General features: G+C 42.0%; 1 protein-coding gene across 1 annotated transcript; it reads right to left on the bottom strand.

Moving 5' to 3' along the window:
* Positions 1-543: 543 nt before the first annotated feature.
* Positions 544-18346, bottom strand: FBXO33 (F-box protein 33; the record flags this gene model as incomplete). Its single annotated transcript, XM_082000830.1, has 4 exons — positions 544-815; positions 4871-5556; positions 11074-11184; positions 17820-18346. The coding sequence occupies 4 exons, from the start codon at positions 18344-18346 to the stop codon at positions 544-546; spliced, it is 1596 nt and encodes a 531-aa protein (XP_081856956.1).
* Between the last annotated feature and the right edge of the window lie 3834 nt (positions 18347-22180).

Below are 22180 nucleotides of genomic sequence, written 5' to 3'. Positions count from 1 at the left end.
CCGCTGCTTAACAGCAAAGAAAAGCTGAGAATGGTAGTTAAGTCATGCTTCAGAATCTGCACATGAAAAAGCAAGGTGAGAGTCTTACCGTGAACAGCCCTGGATAAACTTCTCTTCCTTTAAGCCTAAGTAGCATGCTACCAGATAAAGCAAACAATGACAGCACAGAAATCCACTGGGCTATGGATATGGGTATTAAAGAGTTGGCTCCTGAACACAGAACTCCGATATAATAGTAAAATCATTCAAAATGCAGTTACTCAACAGAAGTAAAGTTAGCCGGCAACCTCAGACAGCCTTTGGCTGTATCTCTGTAAGGTTTGGTAGACAAGTCCATTAACCGTGAAAGCCCTAAACACTGCCACTTTCAGCTTCTAAACCAATACCCGACTATGTTCTTTGATCAAGAAGTAGAATACACATATATAATTCTATATAGCTAATACTGATTAAACACAGCACAAAAGGGGTTAATTCACGCTACTGAAAAAACATAATAGGACCCTACTTGCATATGTAACCACAGGAATTGTAAATAAGGAGCTAAATGCCTTCACTGAAGCTTTGCATCTCTCTGTAAAAGTGACGGGTTGGCTCAGTGAAGACACTGAGCAGCTCTATGTCCATGACTGCGTGCCAAGGTCGACCCAATCCGAGAGAGACTTGCTCAATGAGATTGTGTACTGGATCCACATCCTGATCAGCCAGTTCTCCTTGGTCGAAATCAATGCTTTCTTCTGTGACTTCCAGAACTTTCAGGTCAGAGCCACGAAGACGAGCAATTGCAATAAGATTATGAGCCCAAACTGTGTAACCTGAGGGGCAGGGGGGAGGAGAAAAAAAAAAGAAAGAGAAAGTTACTCTGTCATTTTGTGACACGGCGTTTTTTTACTGAAGTACTTAATATCAAAGCATCTCAACATCCTTCCCAACCCATTTTGTCATATTCTATCTGGCAGAATCCTTGTACAGCATATTTTTTGTTGTTGTTGCAAGTGGTAATGCCCTGTTTCATATTCTGAATAAGGAAGTGTTAAAAATATTTCAGGTAGTTTGACCAAGCTTTTCTAGATCTAATTTTTTCCACCATTTGTAGAAAAGTGGACTTCTTTACTCCGAGTTATACCTACAATTTCAAACCTCCTGTGATCTACTTCATAGTATAAATAGAATGAAAAAAGTGAGTAATCAATTATTTTAAGTGAATGTATAAAAAGACTGTTTTAAAACTGTACTTGTGCTAGAAAAAATGTGGTTTGTTTTTGTTGCGTTAGAGGTAGACTTAAACAAAAAAACCCAAACCAACCAACCAACCAAACCAACTCAACACACACAAACCAGAAGTCTCTCCAGGAAGTAGGTCACACCGGTATTAAAAAAAAAAAAAAAAAAAATCTACAAATATCTTGTTATTCTATCTGAGATTAAAGATAATTACAAAGCTTCCCTCTCTTCCCATTAGCATATATTGGCATCCCTCTTTAAAAACACCTACTGCCCACTTACCTGCTAGCTTTCTGTACCCTTGCTAAGGCAAATGCCAAGCTCCTCCTTACTGAGATGCAAACCACAGACAATCTGGGAACTTTCCCTTTTGGGAGCTCCGCCAAGTCAGCCCTTCCACGGCAAAAGGAAAGGCTCATTTCTGCCTTCATCATCATTCTCACAGGTGCTATGCCTCTTGGTGAGATGCCCACTTAGATTCCAAATAAAGCTGCAGTCTGCACAGTATTTGAACTGGGAAAGTTAAGCTGCTGAGAAATAAAAACTAACTGTGGTTTGGTCTTCAACAATGCAGTTAATGCACTCTACCTCATAATGTATCAAAAGACGACAGTTAAAGAATGAAGAAAACTGATGTCAAAGTAATAAAGAACGGAAAATTTTTCAATCTGTTTTCTTTTACTTTTTCCTACTGTTTGTCTCTAAGATTTCCTGTAAATATGTTGCTCCACGTAGGTTTTCAACAAAGAAGCCTGCACAGATTTGCATGGCTCAGTTCTGGTACATTAACCATTAGGAATGCACAAATTCCCACAATCTTCATCTGCTGATACTTCACCTCCAGCACAACTGTCCACAGAAAATGAAGCCTTCAATAAGGCTGTAGGACATTAAACCCAATGGCAAGTTCCAGCTGTACGATGACACTCCCCTATCAGGATCTGAAGGAGCTGACACCAGCTTCCAGTTATCTTGATCATACAGGAACTTTACTAAAGAAAACCTTGACAGAAAGTGCAAGAATAAAGGGAATAACAACTGTGGTTATGTCCCCTGTACCATCCTTGTGGTTCAGGTATACAGGTTTTGCTATAATTTTTCACAGTCAGATCCTCTGTGCTCTGAGAGTGAGATGGTTGTTCCAACTTCATCTCATTTTAAATTAACTCTCCTTTCAAAAGTTTTGCCTTAAGTTTCTCAGTAACCTTCCATCAGCCAAAAAGCCTCTGCCCTGCGATCACTTCACCACAAGTATCACTGACCAACAAATTCACCATAGGCAGCACCATAATTTGTTTCTCTTTGCTGGTAGAAATTTCAACTTTGGTTTTGCTCATGGACAGAATAAAACTGAGAATCTCATAGGTAACAGAGTATGTTTACAACACAAAGTCTTGAAAATCCACATGAAGTGTCCTTCTCTTAAGAAGGCGTTAAAAAAAAAAGCTTCAGCTCCCATAGATGGGCTGTGCTTTTTATTCACAGCATCAGATCATATCACTCTGACTATCCTACTGTCCCCATCCCAAACAACCACACATTCTTCACAGCCTTCCTTCATTCTGCAAGAATGTATTTAATAACCTTCAATCAGTCTTCCTCTCCTCTTGAAGATGCTATCTTGGTGGAAAGATGATATGACTTCCCACAAAAGAGAATCTTGAGGCACCCAAGGAAAAGAGTGTATGTTTTCCCTCTCCTCTTTTGGTCAATGACAAGTGGCATCAAAACTGTATGTAAATCAAAGCCTTTTTCAGAGAAAACTAATGGCAAAAAGAGGGAAAACCAAAGAAAAAACTGATTAACTATTGGAAACTGAAGAATAACCACTTCAGGAGACAGGAGAAGAAACCCGAGCGCTTATACATAAAGCAAATTACGGCGCCTTGAACAAAACCATTAGTTTTTCCCTGAAGGAAGCTTGATAGTATCATGAAGAATATGACAAATGGGGCCAGAAACCATTATTTGGTAAAGTTCAGAAAATACAAGCATGAAGCTAAGACACTGTATTGAAGCATCACAGCGTTCTAGATCTTTCTTCCTAGTCATGTTCTCACAGCTGCTGCTCTAGAAGATGCTTATGCTATAGTAGCAGAAAAGTCATATCCACAGTTTAAAAAAAGAAAAAGATGGGCAGGTATTTATAAGCAGCTTAGCTAGCTTCTGCTGCAAGGAGGGAAGAAAAGGGGAAAGAATCTGAATCCCAACACCAGAGCAAGGGTGATATTTGGCCATTCTCTCCCTCAGGTATACACAGCATCTCTCCAAAGAAGATGCAGCAACAACCGTTTGCTAGACAGAATTGTAGAAGGCATTTGCTTTCCCAATGCTCTGCACAGATTAATACCTTCTACTGAATAGACTCGCGCTGATATTAAATGATACTTATGCTAGCTTACATCCAGATATTTTACCATCTTTTTAACTTCAGATACTATATTAGAGAACTTCCCTGTAGTGCGAGGATAATATAAGGTAATGTATATTTTTTTTTTTTTAAAAAAGGTCCTCAAACTTGTATCCGAATGTTAAAAGAAACTGCTAAAATCCACACTTAAATTGGTACAGTCACATGCCAGTATCCAAAATCTGTCAGACCTGGAAACTATAGACAGCTGAACTTATATATCCTCCCCTCCCCGGCTGTGATATTTCAGTAGAAGTCAGTGGAAAAAACTTTTTCTAGCAAATACAGCAGGACCTTCTGACTTCAGGAAACAGAAATCTGAATGTACAACTTTCACAGCTGAAGGTCCCTCCTGTTTGTGCTGAATGACTGGAGATTTACTCCCCCAAGCAGTCTGAGGAAACAGGCATTCATTCTTATGCAACACAATACAGAATCATCACTTAACTCCTTCATGCATCGGCAAACTTGGCCTTGGTAATCCAATGCCAGCACAAACAAAAAGAACTGTTCTGCATTATTTCACTTTCAAATGCCTTAAAATATGCCAACAACTATAACTTCTAGCAAGTACTGTACTGATGACAGAGCTGAATCCAAATGCAAACTTTTTAAAAATTTTATTTGCAATTATATAGCAAATTAATAGGCAGGATAAACCTAGTTCTGGTATTACTGGTGAAATGAATGCACTCAGCGAGGCTACTTCCTCCACATTATATTTTTCAGCCTTCATCTGCTGGCAAAGTCTTACTAAACTGGCAACAGATCCTACCTTCAGCCTTGAGCACTTAACCCATGTTATTTACAAACAGGAAGCACAATCATCTAATCTTGCCAGCATATGAGCTCACAGTAAGACAGAAAATGTTTTCAGTGTTCACGTTCACATAACCAGCCACTTGGTGGGACTTGCACAGTGCAGACCACTTTCAGGATAAGCCTCCTGGAATACTCAGGTCTTAGTTATCGTCACTTCCGTGAGCAGTCTAATAAAATCCTATGTGACTTCTCAACAGAAGCTAATAAGCTACAAGTATGTTTAGAATTCATACACAAAAAACACCTTCATACTTTCAACCACAAAAAATACCAGTGTAAACTACAGCAGCGTGTATAGCAACTGCACAGCAGACTCTTGAACACCACTCTACTAAAACACATTATGATTAGAAAGGCAGAAGCGTTTTAAGTATTTCAAAGTCACATACTACACCCGTGCATTGTATTACCTACCATGAACAGCTAGAAGAGACAGTCTTGTGCACCTCCAGGCTAGTAAGACAAGTGGATCTTCATTCCGGTTGTCACTAAGATCTGGGAAGCCAGACATATCTATCACATCATTCATTAGTATAAAATGAGTGAGGAACTTGTCATACTGCCTAGATATGAGGTCAACAACAGCCCCTGAAACACAAGTGATGTAGCTGTCAAAATGAATCCTCTCTAGGGGGATACTGGGCTTAAGAATCCTTAACATATCATCACTCTTGACATCAAAAGCCATTATATAGACCCGAAGATTAGCGCTGTTGCGAGTCAGCGCCTTCCAATTCTCATCTTCTGGCATACTGTCCAATGACTTGTGCATTATGGAAACACTGTGGACCAGGAGAGACAGTCGATGCAAAGGCACATGGTTGCTGTCAGCCAGGACTCTTGCCATTTCAGCTGTAAAATCACAGAAATCCAAAGCGAGCGAACGCAGATTCACAAAGCGCTCCAATTCAACTGCAGTGATAAGAGTGGTATTACCAGGGATGTGGTTGTCCAATAAGCTCAGATGTTCCATGGTGTTGGCTATGGGGTTTGATAAGGAGGACAATGATGTGGGAGTTACTATCTGCAGCATAAACCCACAAGACAGCCATTTCAATTGCCTGCTATTGCCTAGTATCTCTTCAAACAGCTGTTGTATTCTGCAAGTAAACAAAACAGACAATGATTCTATTAAACATGGGTTAGTCTTACCAATTGCACACCATTCTATTTTTTTACTCGAGAATTCTTCTTCTCCTTTCATTTATGGCCTTATTCTGCAGGAAGGTGCTATTATCATGGTTCTTATGAACTACAAATGTTAGAACCTGACTCTGCAGACCTCCCACATCAATCTAACCTTCGTTGCACTTGAAAAGGTTAAAACTGTAAACTATCTTGAGAAAAATTACATACTTCATCTTTCAAACACAGTGGCACACTATGAACCTTCATTTCATACATTTCTCAGCACGTATTTAACACCCTCCCACGTACATTTTAAGGTTATGCAAATAAGAAAACCTGTAACACGTTTAAAATACAGTTCTTGTTTTTAAAAACAGTTTCTCCTATTTGCTAACTGCTTGGAAACTGCAAATTCAATATATAAGAAAAAGTAACTTTCAGTGAAAGGTTGCAGAAACTTGACTTCGAGCATATGTTAGAATGATCTGAAACTTTGCTCATTAAAAGGTAAAGAACAAACATATACGAAGATCCTTTAAATAATTCTGAATGTACAACTAACTGGATTTTCAAGTGTCAACAGGTTCAAGTCTTACCAAAACAACTTGGACCTGGTAACATTTCAATCTCAGATTATCAGTGCCAGATGATTCTGGCACTGCCAGAATCCTCATGCCACTTATTACACTGCATGATTATTATGCACTTATTCTGATGCATCCCACCTCTCTTGCCTCTTTATGTTTTTATAATGAAGGGATGTTCTTTAAGTTAGAAATTTAATTCAGGAAATCAACAGAAGTATTTTAAGATAAGATCTTGAATAGTAAATTAAAATAGTACAGTCAAACTCTACAAACTTCCTCCAAATAAATATTTTCCCAGTCTTCATCCCACAGCTGCTAAGGCCCAGAAGAGTCCTCCTGCCCAAATGACAAGTGTTCTTTGAACATATATATTCTAGGACACATGTGTAGATGAGAGTTTGATCTCAAACTGGTCAGCCAGAAGGAAAGATCAGTATTTAAGGGTAGCAGTTGACCCGAGCTATGACAGTTCCATAAAACGCCAAGAAATAAAATGTAAACAGTGTAAAATCAGCAAAAATCTTTGTTCGTCAAATCAGGTAATACTCTGCACAGGACACTTTTCCCTTTATTGTTACAAATATCTGTATACTTTACACATCTAAGCAAAACAATGTTACAAAGTTGTTATTCTCATTCATGTATCTTTAATCGAGATAATGTCCAGGCAAAATTAAAAGCTTATTTAGCCCAGTATCCTGACTGACAGCAGAGAAACACTAACACCTTAAGAGGTGCAACAGAATAAGGAAAGCACATAGCGGTATTTCTCAAATATCCCCTTAGTTTCCAAAAAATTAACTTGGACCTCCTGAGCCAGAGGTGGCTTTCTGTATTTAGTAACCCTTAAGGACCTCAGTTCTACAAATTTATCCAGGCTCCTCTTTGTGCCAAGTAGGCTTTTAGCAACTGTAACATCCAATAATAAAAAACTCTGCAGTGCAATTTCCCCCCTCTTCTTGCTTGCTCTGAACCTGTCACCTGCTACCTTTGATGCCCCATAATCCTTCTGTTGTAAGAAAGTTAAAAGATCAATCCTTATTCATCCTCTCCCTCTGCAAATCCTTATTCATCCTCTCCCTTGCTTGCATGTGCTTTCTTCCTTCTCCTAAGAATGTACTGGGTTTGGAAGGCCTGACTTCTCTTTGTAAGGGGAAAAGTTGGTGCGGTTATTGTATTTGTCTACTATACACCTCAGAATAGTTCCCAAGGTTTTGCCTAGTATAGTCATCTGGTTTAAAGCCTTCAGTTCTTCCAGATCTTCTCTGAATATTTTTTTTAAACTGAGGACTGGCAACTGCGACACAAATTAAACACAGTTTTAAACAACAGGTCAAGAGTCATAGATAGTGTAGCTTTGCTATTTTACTCCCAAATTCTTTTACAGTTCAGATGAGCCCTGTTTGATCCTGGTAATGTTTCATAATTATTCCTGCCAATGCTTAAATTGAAGGCAGATTCTCTGACAATCCCCCAAAGAAAAAGGTTCTACCACAGGAACCTCTCTAATTTCTTCCAATGAACAAAGACTCTTCCCCACCCCCTTCCATACACATCTACGAAAGGTGCTGTAATGGTTGCAACAATAGTACAATTATTTTGTAATAGTCCAAGCAGTCAATCTTCACAGCGCTTGTAATATTTTACAGAACAATTGAAAAGATGACAAATCAGTTTTGAGATGCTCACTAGAATACTACCATCTATATACCTCGCTGCACTAACGACTTTAAACATCTAAGCTTAGAATATTACTATTCTAGTACTTGCACAACTTAACAAAAAGAAATATGATACAAAACTCTGCAGCTGTAGGGTGGGTTTTCTCCCCTGTGGGAACTGCACTAAATAACTTTTAAAAAAAGAGAGACACAGACTTAATGCTATCTACACACCAACTTTCCAGTGCAAGAACCAAAGTATTTACGTAAGTATTTAGATTTGTGCTGATAGTCTACCAACCCCTAGGTCCTAAGAAAACTCTCCAGCCACTTTCCCCCAGTTCTCTGCCAATTTAATAAAAAGAGATCAAACTTGTCAGAGAACATTTAATAGTGATCACTTTTGGTTTGTTTTTAACACCTGCTTTATATAAGGCCAGACAGGAAGCACAATATAAGCTACATGCCATTAGTTTTAACGTATTTCAAATAAATTTTCAAACACCCTAACAGAGGTTTTTCTTCTCCTTCAAATTTTTATCCACATCCTATTTTTCATAAACAGACAGCATCTAACTGGAGTTTGCAAAAATAGTTTGAACTGTTCTAGAAGTTTAGACATATTAAGTGAATTCTTGGCCATTAAAACCTACTTTATTGTCATATTAGCTTCTACTTCAACTGCCTAGCACGTAGTACAACATTTATCCTAACATATACACAGTTATATTAAATCTCGCTTATAAAGTTGAAGTTTAAGCATGGTTCAGTAATACAACACAAAATATAAGCAGAGCTCAGCACATGCAAGAAAGCAACATAACCTTGTGATGCCTCAACAACTGTACCTTATCGGTTCCCTTTGCTCCCTGTAAGCAGCAATTATGGCATGTTCACCATCAACCTGAAACCTACAAATGATCATACTGGAGCGAACTATTGCAAAAAATAAAAAACTCAAAATCAATTACTTTCACAATTAATGCCCCACATGGCACTTTCAGCCAGAGGACAGACCAAAGCCTGACTAGACAGGCTGAGTTACTGTTTAAGCCCAAAAACCAGTCCTGACCAGTACTGAAGGACATTGATGGCCCTAGACAGGAAACATATTACTGAGGTCCATATGGAGCCCATTTGTTTAATTAAAGACTATCAATCAAAATGTTTTGTTTAATAACAAGAGGCTAAACTGGTTCTTTTGGAAACCAAACTATTGAACCACACGGATCAATCACGGGAAGCAGATTTCAGAAAGCCAAAATTTTAAACAATTACCCTTTGTTCAACTCAAGTCAAATGTATTGCTTATGTTGAGCTTCCCAATAGTGATGATCTAAGTTGTATAGAGAATTTGAGAAAGTAACTCGGGGCACATATGCTATACAGAAGAACAACAAGCATTACAAACCCAGGCAGATCACTGCAAAAGTACATCTTTTAAAACAGTGTCCAAAGCCTCCTCTCCCTCAGAACAACCCCTAGTCTTAACCTGGAGGAGCATCCTAATGGTTCTGTGCTACCTGAGATTTCAGCCACTGTCTGTTACAGCCAGCTCAGTGCTCTGGACTTAAGGAAGTGCCATATTTTCTTCCCTGACTGGGAAGCTCCTGAAACAACTAGTAAGGTTTATCACCATATGGATTCCAAAAATCTTCAACTACTACTAACGCTGTCTCCAAAGGTTGCTCAATATCTTTCAGTGTTAGTTATCAGTATCCATGTTTTGCAACTTAACTGATGCAAACCTCAAGTGCAAAAGACAAGACTAAGGACCCATAAAGATTTGCGTCCTGAAGTAAATCTGCTGCCAGTGTTGATGAACTTGAGAACATGAAATAAAACACTGCCAGCTTTCCTTTAATTTAGAAAAGGACTAGCAGGTCCCAAACACATTGTTTTATTCTAGCAAGACACCCCCACCAAAACCTACTGAACAAAACAGACGTAGCATGTAATTCGCTCATTCCAAAATGTGCAAAGGTCAATATTCACCTAAAAGACTAACTTCAAATTAGATAATGAGTTTTGAATGGTTTATGGCTCCAAAATGTGCATACTTATTTTTGTTATTTGTTTGGAGAAATGTTTAACCATGTACTCAGCTGAGTAAACATCTGCTGAGATGGCTCTCCTCAAGCCCCTTGGCAAAAGTTTGATTATATCTTTATGTCTTCCCCACAAAGGATATGAAAAAAGGAGCTTTTACCGAATCAGCGTTTTACCTGTACACAGCACTACAGTACGTATGTTAAACAGAATAACAAATATGCTTTAAGTTCTGCATTCTAAGCATAATGGATGACACAGTATGTAACACACATCTGTATTTGCACTGTTTTGCAAATTTCAGTGAGGACCAAACACTTGGTTCGACAGTTGTGTTCACATACGTACAACTGAACTGATAATATACCTACACTAGTTCTAAAACTACTCTAAAAAAATAATAGTAAAGATCTAGAGTAGCTGTACTTATTTTACTCCCAAGCTACTCAGAGAAAGATGTTTAAACTGACAAATTAAAATTATGGTATTCAGGTTTTATCTATAAGGAAAGTTTTAGCAGAACTGCTAAAATAGTTAATTTAGCATCACTCCTTCTGTGGTAATTTACTCCAGAAGTCAGTAACTTTTTACTTTGTATTTAACCTTTCCCAAAGAAGAGCGAGCTAGTCTGATCATAAGCATTCACGGACTGTACCGTAATGTAATTATGGCAAGCTAAAATACACCTCTGAACTAAACAAGCAGATTGTGAGCTATGATCTTCCAGGAATTCTGCAGATACATAACCTAGTTTTGAGAAGCAACTCACAATAAGTTGCTGTGTTTATGTTCTCTTTCAAGTTTACTTGCTACATGTCCTGAATTCTTGTGAAATACAACAGATTACTTCCTTTTCAAAATTTTTCATGTACAGCAATAGTAGAGGTGCTGGTAACAACCCCCCATCCCTCCTCCCCTTGTGTACCACTAACATAATATTGTTTCTAGAACACAATGAAAAGAGGAAAGAAAGGATTCTCACCCTGCTGAGAAGGGAAAAAAAAAAAAGCGCCACAAAACCAGACTACTTCATGAAAATAGTAGGAACAGAAATCAACTCAATTTAAGAATTTACATCCTCATTCTATCAAAAAAACTTAAAGCTTTCTCAGTCATGTATTTCAGGCATGAAAATCTGTGTTCTGTAATCCGATTATTTTACTGTATTTGATAATTTACAAATACAACTTACTGCTTAATCTTCTTGCCATCAGGGTCAACCTTGCCGAGGTATGTATTTGATATACTTCCATGTTGCTGCAGAATGCTTATATCCCCAAAGAGACTTAACTTCTGGAGGTTCCTATGAAACGACAAAACAAAGAGGAATCTGTACACAAAATTGAAACACTGTGAGGAATCATTCTGGGTAAAACAAACACAGACAATAAGAACACATTATTACATGGAACATGTAGTTCATTTTGGGAAACATCCTACTGTCCTGGAATACATATGGCACATATGGAACTACAAAAAATTAGACTGAAGTATAAAGGGGAAGAGAACTACACAAACTGCTGAATCCAGCTGTAAAAGAAAATGCCAGTTTCCAGTCACCACAGGAATATTTTCAGCAACACAGCACCATAAAAAAAAAAAACCCAAAACTTTTAGCAGTGCTTTCATGCACTTTTTAATCCTTGGAACATGTGTGAAGTGTCACAGGTGAAAACATCAAATACTTATTCCTTTTAACATTTAACACTGCATTTAATGCCCAAGTAGAACGCAACCACAAACAACCCCGTCTGAACACTTACATATGGCAGCTGGGTTACAAATGGGGAGCCCAAACTTGCCTCAATCAAGGCAACACAAGCCTCAGACAGGAAAAGTGAAAGCTCCCCACACCCTAATCAGTGTCTAATTTCTGTTACATCAAAGTAGGGAGGCTGTTCTAATATTTCCCATCAGTGACCTGAAGAAGATTAGTAATCCACCATGACACAGAATTTTCATTTTTAGAAGGGATACCTAAAAAGAAGTGAAAGAAGAACTTCTAAGTTTATGCTGGACATGACTTGGTGTGCCAGTCAGTCAGTTTTCCTTTCCCTAGTACAGTTTCTCTCTCCAACTTGCATATTTTCTATTCCTAGAAAAGATCAAGCAAGACATATGAAAATGACTGCAATTTTAGAGTAGCTGTGTGGCATTTATTTTTAAGATTTTTATTTTTTTAACTGACTAAGTTTTGGGTCAATTTTTTTTTATTTATACATATTGTAAATTTTACTCCTAACATGCAAGGACTAGTCTGCACTTGATAATTAACATGGCAGAAACTCCAGTTTCATCACAAATGGATACATGAGTTAAATGCACCTTAAACAGTAGATGCCAGTTAACCTGTAGCTGATGATTAAGTGCCTTACATAAATACTTACTTCTGCTGGCTTACAAATCATATGCTAATATTTCAGATCAGCTTTGAGGAAAATGCAATACAATTATAATGCTCAAAGGCAAGCTCTAGTGCCAGTTCACTACCTCCACAGTATGAGCTGATATTCCACCAAGAGGAAGGGAAAAAAAAAAAAAAAGTATCAAGTAGTCAAGTCTTACGTTTTTCAGGTAAGTATGAATTGCAGCCTGTAATTGGTAGCTACCGTAAGTCATAGTTTACGTGTTTTGAAGTTCCTGTATTCAATAACCATATACTAGTTTCCTGAAATTTATCCACTGTTGCACCTCCTACTTTTCTTCTATAGCTGAACAACTTAACAGCAAGATCCACAAGCTTCATACAGAGTCAGACAAATACTAGAACAAAATACCTACAGTTTACAACTGTTTCAGAAATGCTAACAATTTCATATTCAGTCTTTTAAAAACAGAACTACCGTACTAATGATACTTTAATATTAACTGAGACCTGGCCACATTCTCAATATTCTATAAATCTGATTAAGACAATGTCTGATCATATTGAAGAATAAGCTTGGTAGGGAAATCTGAAGACACTGGCACCACCACCAAGAGTATTTTGGGCTCTTTCCTCAAAAGCTGCAAGAGAGAGTCTTGTATGACAGGGAAAGCAGCAGAAACCTCCACCTAGTGTGAAAGTCAGTGTTCACAGCCAATGTTATAATTAAGCTTTTATCTTTTGATCTCAGTGCCTTAATTCTGAGAGCTAAGAGACAAAACACAATCTTCTGAACAATTTTGAAATCACCTACGTATTCACATCATGCACAGGTCCTGTTCTGTACTATTCATACCCCCAGTGAATGCCACTCTAGGCAGGTAATAATTTTAGAGCCACTGAACTACAGGACACATGAAACACTATTTACTAGTATTGCACACATTTTTACAACATCTATTTGACCGCCATTTCATGTGCTACAGACATGCATGGAAAAGTTCTCCACCTCAAAACTTAAGCGATGAAAACATCCAACTATTTTCCATTCACAGCACAGTTATTACCATCAACAAATCTTATCACAGTTCAACACAATACTAGATTTTTGCTACTATTTGCAGTGTCATATAATCTCTTTGGCGTTCAGCTCACATCTCATATTTATTTCAGAGAGTTAGTAAAGTGATTGCTATTTAAATAAAATTATTTAGAAGTTAATTGTCATCTTTTGCTGAGAGTCATAATGGCATCTTAATCCTATGTACTACGCATAGACATAGCTGGGGAAAAACATGTGTTTGGGGGGGATTTCTAAACCATTTACTTTCCACTATCTCAAAAAGCATACTAAAAGTAATGAGCTTCTTCCTAGGCTCCATCTTCAGTTTTGGTTGGTGCTCTTGAACACCCAATGAAAAAAAGAACAAAATGGTCTTGCTTACATTCAACATGAACAAAGTGGTAAGGCACATATTGTATTATTACACTAGTTTTTGCCAGTTTCAGCTGCCTGCTCAGACCAATAGAAGAGAGTCATTGGAAAACCTCAAATACAGATGCAGCCTACTGTTTTGAGCCATTCACCAATTTTTGGCAACTCCAAGATAGATACCATACTTCACCAAGATACCACAGTTTTACTATAATCTGCATTTTTATTTCCACAGCAAAGATCAAACAAGTCACACAAATGTATTGTACTGCAGAGGAAACAGGTGGTGGTGGTGGAAATCACTACCTTCCTATCTTCCTTTGTAAGCAGCTAGAGGATAGACCATACTTTGGAATTTCAAGAGTTACATAAAAGAACACAGAATTTTCCTACTGAATGATCAGCAGTTGCTTATTAGCTGCTGTATGCACTGAAACGATGCACAGAAAGTTTGGCACCCTCCCACCTTTCAAGTCTTCAAATTGAGAAGGTGCAGATTATTAGGATCTCTTAAGAGCCGCTAAGAAACAACTTGTCCCTCCTGATATTGTTACAGAACATCATGCCCACCCCCCCCTTTTTAAAAATAGGAAGTAGAACATAATTGCTTAACAATAATATACTTTGTTATTTTGCTTCATTCACTGTCATAAATATAACAGCTCATGGAAAAGTTACAGATCACTATAAACCTATGCTAGTAGCTTTTAATTAAATATAGATTTTTAGAGCTCATCACGGTCCCAGTGCAGTATTTTGCACAATAAAGCAATATTTTGGGAGTAATATGCTGCCACCGACAAAATAAAATTTACGGTGACTTGAGCTCTACCTCGAAGATAAGGCAGACATAGAACGTACCTTTTTTATGATAACTGGCTGCTAGCAGCAATACTTGTCAGAATATTATCAGTTGTTTTTAAACCAAGTTGCAGACAAGTAGTTATTTCCTTAATTCCATCAGAATTAGCAAAGTTTGCTCCAAAATATTTTTCTAGAGACTTAAGACACAGTTTTGCTTAGAAATTGGCAGTTTCATGTTGTACAGAAAATGCTTTTATAGACAGCATCTAGAAATTACATTACTTTTAGTCATTACTTTTCTTAGGTCCTGTGGTATTGTAAATCCTCAAAGAATTCTAGAGCCATCTAAAGTATTTTTTTTCCTGCAAGGAGGGGAGTTGTTTAATAATAGATTTAAAAGCCTACAACAAGATTACACAGTTAAGAAACAGCATACCATTTCACAAAAGTAGATTTCTTCCTCCCCAGTTCTGAAGTATAAGATGGAAGATCTTTGAACTTCTTTGCCAAAAAGCTATCATAAGGGCTGACAGGAGTTATGAAAGAACCATCTTGTTTTAAACTTAATTCCAAAAGGAATGCATTTACAGTGATTCAGCCACTGGAGAAGTTAAAAATGCTGCTGTTTCCATTCTTTTGGGAATTACAATAGCTATCCCATGTACAATGACATACGGCAAACAAAAGAAGGAATTATTAATTATCCTTGAGTTACAGATGAATAAACAGAAGCACAGAAATAAAGTGACTGGACTGTGGTCATTCCTTAGGCAAAACTAAGCATCAGGCAGGTGACAATGCCTCTGGTTTAGCTGCTTGGCTCTTATTGTGGCCACATGTCTATGTGACATATGTTAATGCTCCTTCACACCTTGTTTCAATCTCAAAACTCTACTTAAAGAGCAAAAAACCAATGTTCTACATGCAAACTAATCAGTTATCGGTGGTTACCGCCCAAGGAAAAAAAATACATCAAAATAAACTGAAAACCTTGTCTGTTCAAGGGAAAAAAGGAGTCTTCAGAAAGTAAATCTGAATAAAGAGTCAAGTGTTTAATATAAATTCCTCCCTCCCCCATTTTTTAAATGCTTTTAAAAAAAAAGCCTGCTGTAATAACCAGGTACCCTGTGTTTCCCAGTCATACATTATTCATTTCAAAACAAAAGAGCAGCATGCAAATGATTTGAAGATAGCAAGAAAGTAGAGTAATGCAAAATCATATCAAAATTGCTAACTTTTCACCTCTGGCTTACCACCAAAATTGTACTAATCTGCCAGAGAAGAGGTACTGGAGAAACAGCTACACAGTATTTTCCCGCAGTCCTGAGCTACACTGTGCATACAGAATCTGTAAATAGAAAGCAAGTGTCCTTGTACAAGTTTCAGATAAGGCTATGGAGAATGAATTTTTTTTAAAAGAAAAAGTGTACCAAAAGCCTTCTCACGACACATTTAATTTTGACAGCCTCACATTTTAGTGAGGCAGAGGAAAAAAAAAAAAAAGTAGTCTAGTTTTTCCAATGAAACCCCCAGGCAACATCTCCTGCAGATACTATTTATTTTAAAATTCCAAGTCCATGTAGTGATATTTGTCTCAGATCAGATAATCACAAACATTGCTTCAACATTTTCTCCACTTATGACATTAACTGGATTTCCCAAAGATTCAACAGTTATGTGAAAGCTCCTTAAAGGCAAGAGAAGACTGATCAAGACAGATGATCATGATTTGCACCCCGAGGACTCACAAGGCAAGAAATGAATTAAGATAAACGTAAGCCAGGACCAAGGAGCCGTTTTCAGAAGTAAGGTTTGTAACTCTGAACCATCACAGCTGCACCACAGGAAGTACCTGCTGGGCACAACACGGCAGAGGAACTGAAAGTGAGACTTCACACACCACATTTGCATTCATCTCAAACCAACGAGGAATTACATTTAAAGTTCTCTTGCTACGATTCAAAACAAAGAAGCCAGGAAGGCCTCAAACTACTCTCTAATCCCTTCAGAATCAAAGAAGAGCAGTGGCTAGACCATGATTCAGTTGCAGACAGTTTTCCAAAGGCCTTCCACAAGGTTTAATTAATTCTGAAGATACCCTGAAATACTTACAGCTCTTTTTTTCTTGATAGGTGAAGCTACATGCACACAAAGGGAAAATAATATTAACCATTTCCTATCCTAAAACTTCCATGGCTTTCTAAACACATCATAACCTAACTGTAATAGCCTTGCCTTCCCATCGTAGGTACTGACTAGAGGCCATATACTAGGATATCTGATTATTATCTTTTTTAAAAGATACTCATCTTGATCACACCCACACACGGTAAAGGGAATGCAAGTATTTTCATTTTAAAGAACTCCAACCTGAGGAAGTTATCTAACCTGCTAAAGTAAGTCTGTCAAAAAGCAGGTTATAAACACATTTTGAGCCCAAACCACGGGAAAAGATTTCTATCATTTAATTTCAATTTGGTCACGAAAGTCCTAAGTCTTAAGTATTTTTTCAACAAACAAATATAAAAACCTCTTCCTAGTTAAAACTGGGTCAAATCTCAGTTTAGCAGGTAACACGAGAGCTGGCATGAAAGCTCAGCTTTTCAGCGGCAAAAACCCTCGAAGCCTGAAAGGTGAAAGTACTTTATTGGGGCGGTACTCCACCACTCTCCCTCCAGAAAAACAGTACTACAATTTTACCCCCCCCTATTGATTTCTCATGATGTTAATTATTTTGCAATCATGCATAAGAGGTCAAAAGCATGTTAGCAGTAATGCTTATCTTTTAAACTGAGGAAGGTGCCTTGTTAGGCACCGCATTCAAGCTCCCAGCGTTGACTTGGTCCACGCGAGCTGCATCCCCCCCTCCAAAAGGGGGGTGAAGTTTTTTATCACTGCAGCTACGCCCGCCCTGCATACAGACTAGCTGCTCGCCGGCTAAACGCTTGTATTTCTATTTTCCGTTAAAACCACAGAATACGATACAAATTAAGGGAGTTGTAAGCAGCGCGACTACATTTCTGCTCCGCTCAGGGCGGCAGAAACATCTACTCGGCTCCCCAAGCCGGCTGCGCGGGTCCCGTCGCTCCGCTCGCCCCGGGGCTCCAGAGGCGCGGCCCCGGCAGGAACAGGCCGGGGTCACCCACAGGCGCCGTTGCCGGCTGCGGGCGTCGCTCCCGCCGGCGGAAGCGGAGGTGACGGCCGGACCCCGGCCCCGCGCGGCGCACGGTGCTCCGGGGCTCCGCCTGCCCCCACCGCCTCCCCTCAGGCTTCCGCCGGGTGAGGCGCGGCCCTCTCCCCCTCCCCGGGCCCGGCCCCGGCCCGGCGGCGGTACCTGTTGTTGCGGACGCTGCTCAGAACGCACAGTACCAGCTCCAGGTAGGTCCTCAGCAGGTCGAGCCAGCGCGGGCACAGCGGCGGCGCCTCCCCGTCGCCCGCCGCCGCGGAACCCTCGCCTGCCGCCACCGCTGCCGCCCCCCCTCCGCCGCTGGGGTAGTTGTCGGCAGCGAACTGTACGCGGAGCTCACGGACGAACCAGCCGCACTTGCGCATGAGGAACTCGAGGCGCGGGCGCTCGGACGGTGAGACGCGGAGGCTGAGGCGGAGGCGCGGCCAGAGGGCCGGGTAGAAGAGGCACTCCCGCCAGTGCGAGCAGGCGGCCGAGGCCCGCAGCCGGTCGGGGCCCGCCAGGAAGGAGAAGATGTGGACCACCAGCTCGCTGGGCAGGGAGCCGGCGCCCACCGCCTCCCCGCACATCGACATGCCTGGCGCCGGCCCGAGCCCCGCTGCTGCTGCTGCGGCGGCCACAGGCGGCGGCGGCCCCGGCCTCGCCTCCGGCTCCTGCGACAAAAACAACAACATCAATGACAAGGCGGAGGGGGCGGGCGCCGGCCGGGACGCGGCTGCTGCCGGGACGCACCACCCGCGCCGCCGCCGGGGGGGGACGAGGGGCAGAGCGGGCCCTACCACCGCCCAGCGCGGCGGGGAGGGGCGCGAGGCAGGGGAGGCGGGCCGGAGCCCCCGCCTGCGCGGCGCCGCCTGGGCCCTACCACCCAGCCCGGAGGGGGGGTGTGATTGAACAGGCTGCCGGCGCCGCGCTTTATTTCTGCGGGGTGAGGAGGGCCGCCGTGGCGGAGGGAAGAGGAATTACCCCGGGGGGGGGGAATGGAACATGCTACCAAGCGAATGGGAGGCGGGGCCAGCCCAACCGTCTCCGCGAGGGCAGGTTAGCCGTTAACCCTTCCGTGCCGGCTGCCAGGGGCCGCGTCTGCCCTACTGCCCCGTCCCGCAGCGGAGCGCGGCGGCCCCCGACATCACGCGGCGGCGGCTGCGTGCCTTCGCCCCAGCCCCGCAGCGGAACCCGGAGCGGCGGGCTGAAGCCTAGCTCCGCGGCCGAACGGAGCAGGAGTGTCTGGGTGCCCACCAGCGCGGCGCCCTGAGGGGCTGGCCCGGCAGCGCGGCCCCCTTCCCCCCTCCTCCTCCCGCCAAGCGGTTCCTCCGCCCTAACGCAGTGCGGCGGGAGGCCCGGGACCGGGCGAGGCTCCGCAGCCGCCGTAGCCGCCGCCGGTCTCTGTGGGACTGCTGGGCGCTGCCTGGGGGCAGGCGCTGGAGCGCCCTTGTGCTCAGGAAAACTTGGAAAGGGTGTCGAGTGGCGGCGGCGTGGAGGCTCGTATCTGACCGCACGTACTCCTTTCAGGCCGCGAAATTACCTCAGCAGCATTCCAGCTGCCGCTACGGGAAACGCGCTGACTACGCAGGAAAGGCGAAGCGCGACGGAGTCCGATGTAACTGAACTGCACGCGAGCCTGAGGGGATTACATGAGGAAATGCTCCAAATCTTAGTTCTCTCAGTTTCTCAAAGCTCATCCACTTTGTAATACCCGTGCCAATACCAGCTGTAGGTGTGGAAAGAGAACTTCTCTTGTGCATACAGACTTTTGAGAGAATTAAAAAATCTGTTACATGCTGATGCTGCAAAGGCTGAACATCAAAGTGACGTTAATTGCAATTGCACATGTAAGTTTTACCATTTGAAAAAACTTGTTGAAATGAAATTGAGTACTGCAAATATCTTGGAATAATGCATATAAGTTTATATAACAATGTTATATCTGAATGTACAGTAGTGTACAGAACAAAAGATGTGCTGAGAGAAATAAAACCTAGGCTCCTCTTTGCATGCAGAATAGGGTCCCATTATAAACAGATTTATCAATAACCAAATCTAAACCACCACGCTCCCTTTACTCCATGACTAGCCATTTTCTCTGTCTCACAGCAGGGGTGAAAAACCAGTAGCATTTCTCTTGAATCCGGTCATGGGGGAAATGTCACTGAGTCTTCTGTTTTTCCTTGATTAGAGAGAAGGATCCCAGAGGGGCAGATGTTATTGAGAAAGTGAGACTGTAGGAAATTCCCAGCTGGACAATTCTTCTCCCATCAGGGACCAGTACTGCTTCACACACCTGCATAGGTGATTTGGACCTGCATAAACAACTCAGGTAAGTACAGTGCTACTCCCACTGCAGATTCCCCTGTCAGATTAGACCAAAATTCCCCAGGCAGTCAAGATCCAAGCTCTAAAGCAGCCAAACTCATCTGGCATGGAAAGATGCAAATGAAAGGAACTTATGTGCCTACACGTCTCCATATTTTAATACCTACTCAACAATTCCACGTTGTTGGGATGATGATGAGTCAAAGGAGTTCTGAGATTACTAAGTATCTTAATGTAACAGAATCAAGCTTTACAATTCAGTGCCCTGGGATTACCAAAGTGGCATCAAGAAAAAATGGTCTATGAAGTTTGTAGTTCTGCATTACTGGTGGTTGCCTTTGTTGGATTGTATTGGATCAGCAAGTGTGGCATGCTGGGTTTGTGCCTGTGATAATAAACACAGTGAAATGGTCTTTTACTGTGACTGTTGCATGGTCATTTACTCAGCTCCAGCTTATCAGAGTTATGTTAAAAAATCAGTCTTGGGAGTTATTCCCTTCAGTTTTGTAGACTTGAGTGAATAAATGGGTCTGTCTAACGCTTCAGGTCATCACAACTGTGGCCAAGTGGTCCCACGTGATAAGTGCTATACCTTGTAAGGTTCCCCGATTCAATCTATCTGCATGGCCAGTGTGGCACTGAGGCAACCAAATCTCTGAGGCTGCTGATTCTGGGCATTGAATCACAGTTTTCCCTGCCTTGGACATCAGAAAGGTCCTTCAGCTTGACTGAGAGTTGATTTCACAGTGTAGGCTTTTGTTGGTACTAATGCAGTGGCTGCAAGTTGCTGGGATAATACCTCGTAAAAAGAAGTGCATCTAACTTGCTTGCAGACTTTAGGGAGTTACTGGGTGGCTCCAGCAAGTAGCTGGTCAACGGTCTTTTTGCTGAAGCACTAGGCTGTCACTACGGCTCCAGTCCATAGCCCTCCAGGAAGCCACTCGCTGAACATTTAAAGCCGAGGGGGGTAACCATGAATCTTTAAGCTGCAAATCAAGATCTTCAAATGGCTGAAAGGCAGAGGAGCCATACCACACATCTTAGAGGAAACCATTCCCAAGCAGTTCATGGGCAGAAGATGTCAGTCATTTCCCAGGAAGTGGCCACGAGTTCTTGCACAGTCTTCTGTGGATCAGAGTGGTCTGTGTGCCAAAGGAGCCCTGGGGAACCTGGTTTGCCAGCCTTGACAGCTCCCATTGAGTTACTTCCATATCACCGAGATCCACATTGCTCAGCAGCACTAGTGCTAGCACCGTCCCATGAGCAGCCGTTCTGGCATGGGAGTCAGGAATGGCACGTGGCTCCAAAGCTATGGACTATCCATAACCAAGTTAAAGTTTACTGGACCTGAAGGTCACCAGTTCAGCTGCTAATGTCAGACCAGACGCTGTCAACCCCTCTGCTTCAGGAGCTCTGTCCTGCTAACCTACGGATGCCAAGATAAGGCTCGTGAGCAAAAGCCAAAGCAGAAGCTTTTTTAATTACTCAGTCCCTTCTTGGGTTTTGGGTACATTGTTAAGACATGCATGTTTCTGGAATTACTAACTTGATATGCATCGTTAGTGAGCTGCTGTGAACGCAGGAGCTCTCCATCACCAACTGCAAGAACACACACACCAAGTCACAGCAAAGCAGAAACGGAAACCACATGTGCTCTAACACACAGAAATAACGTTTTCTGTGTTGATTTACGTTGAAGGAAAGAGGATTTCGGCAGTTAAACGTTGAACTTGACAGTAAGCTTCCTGCATAATCTTCACCTGTAAAGTATTCTCCATACCAAAAGGTTATTTTTTAAGAGGAACCGGGCTGCAGCTGAACACTGCAGCCCTGATGACGATCCCGATGGAACCGGGAAACACCCAAGCACCCAGCTGTTACTGTGCTGTTTTTCGGGGCTGAGGGAAATGTCGAGAAACCCACTCCCGGGGCAAGCGGGAGGTTCCCGCACAGGACAACGCTCATCCCCGCGGAGGCTCCTCAGGAAGGCCGCGCCCAGGCAGGCGCCGACGCTGCGCCAGCCGGGCCGCGGGGAGAGGCGGCGCTGCTGGGCACCGGCACCTGGTAAGGCCGGGTAGGGATGGGGGGAAGCGGAACACAGCCCCACGCAGCCGCCACTGAGACGAGGCGGCGGGCGGAAGCGGCGCTCCTTACAGCGCTCACCATAGAGCTGGGGCGGGGGAGGGGGGGTAGAGCAC

The sequence above is a fragment of the Phaethon aethereus genome, assembly GCF_964289735.1.
Source record: "Phaethon aethereus genome assembly, chromosome: 5".
Lineage (NCBI taxonomy): Eukaryota > Metazoa > Chordata > Aves > Phaethontiformes > Phaethontidae > Phaethon > Phaethon aethereus.
The sequence above is the reverse complement of the archived record's forward strand: the minus strand, read 5'-3'. Positions and strand labels throughout refer to the sequence as shown.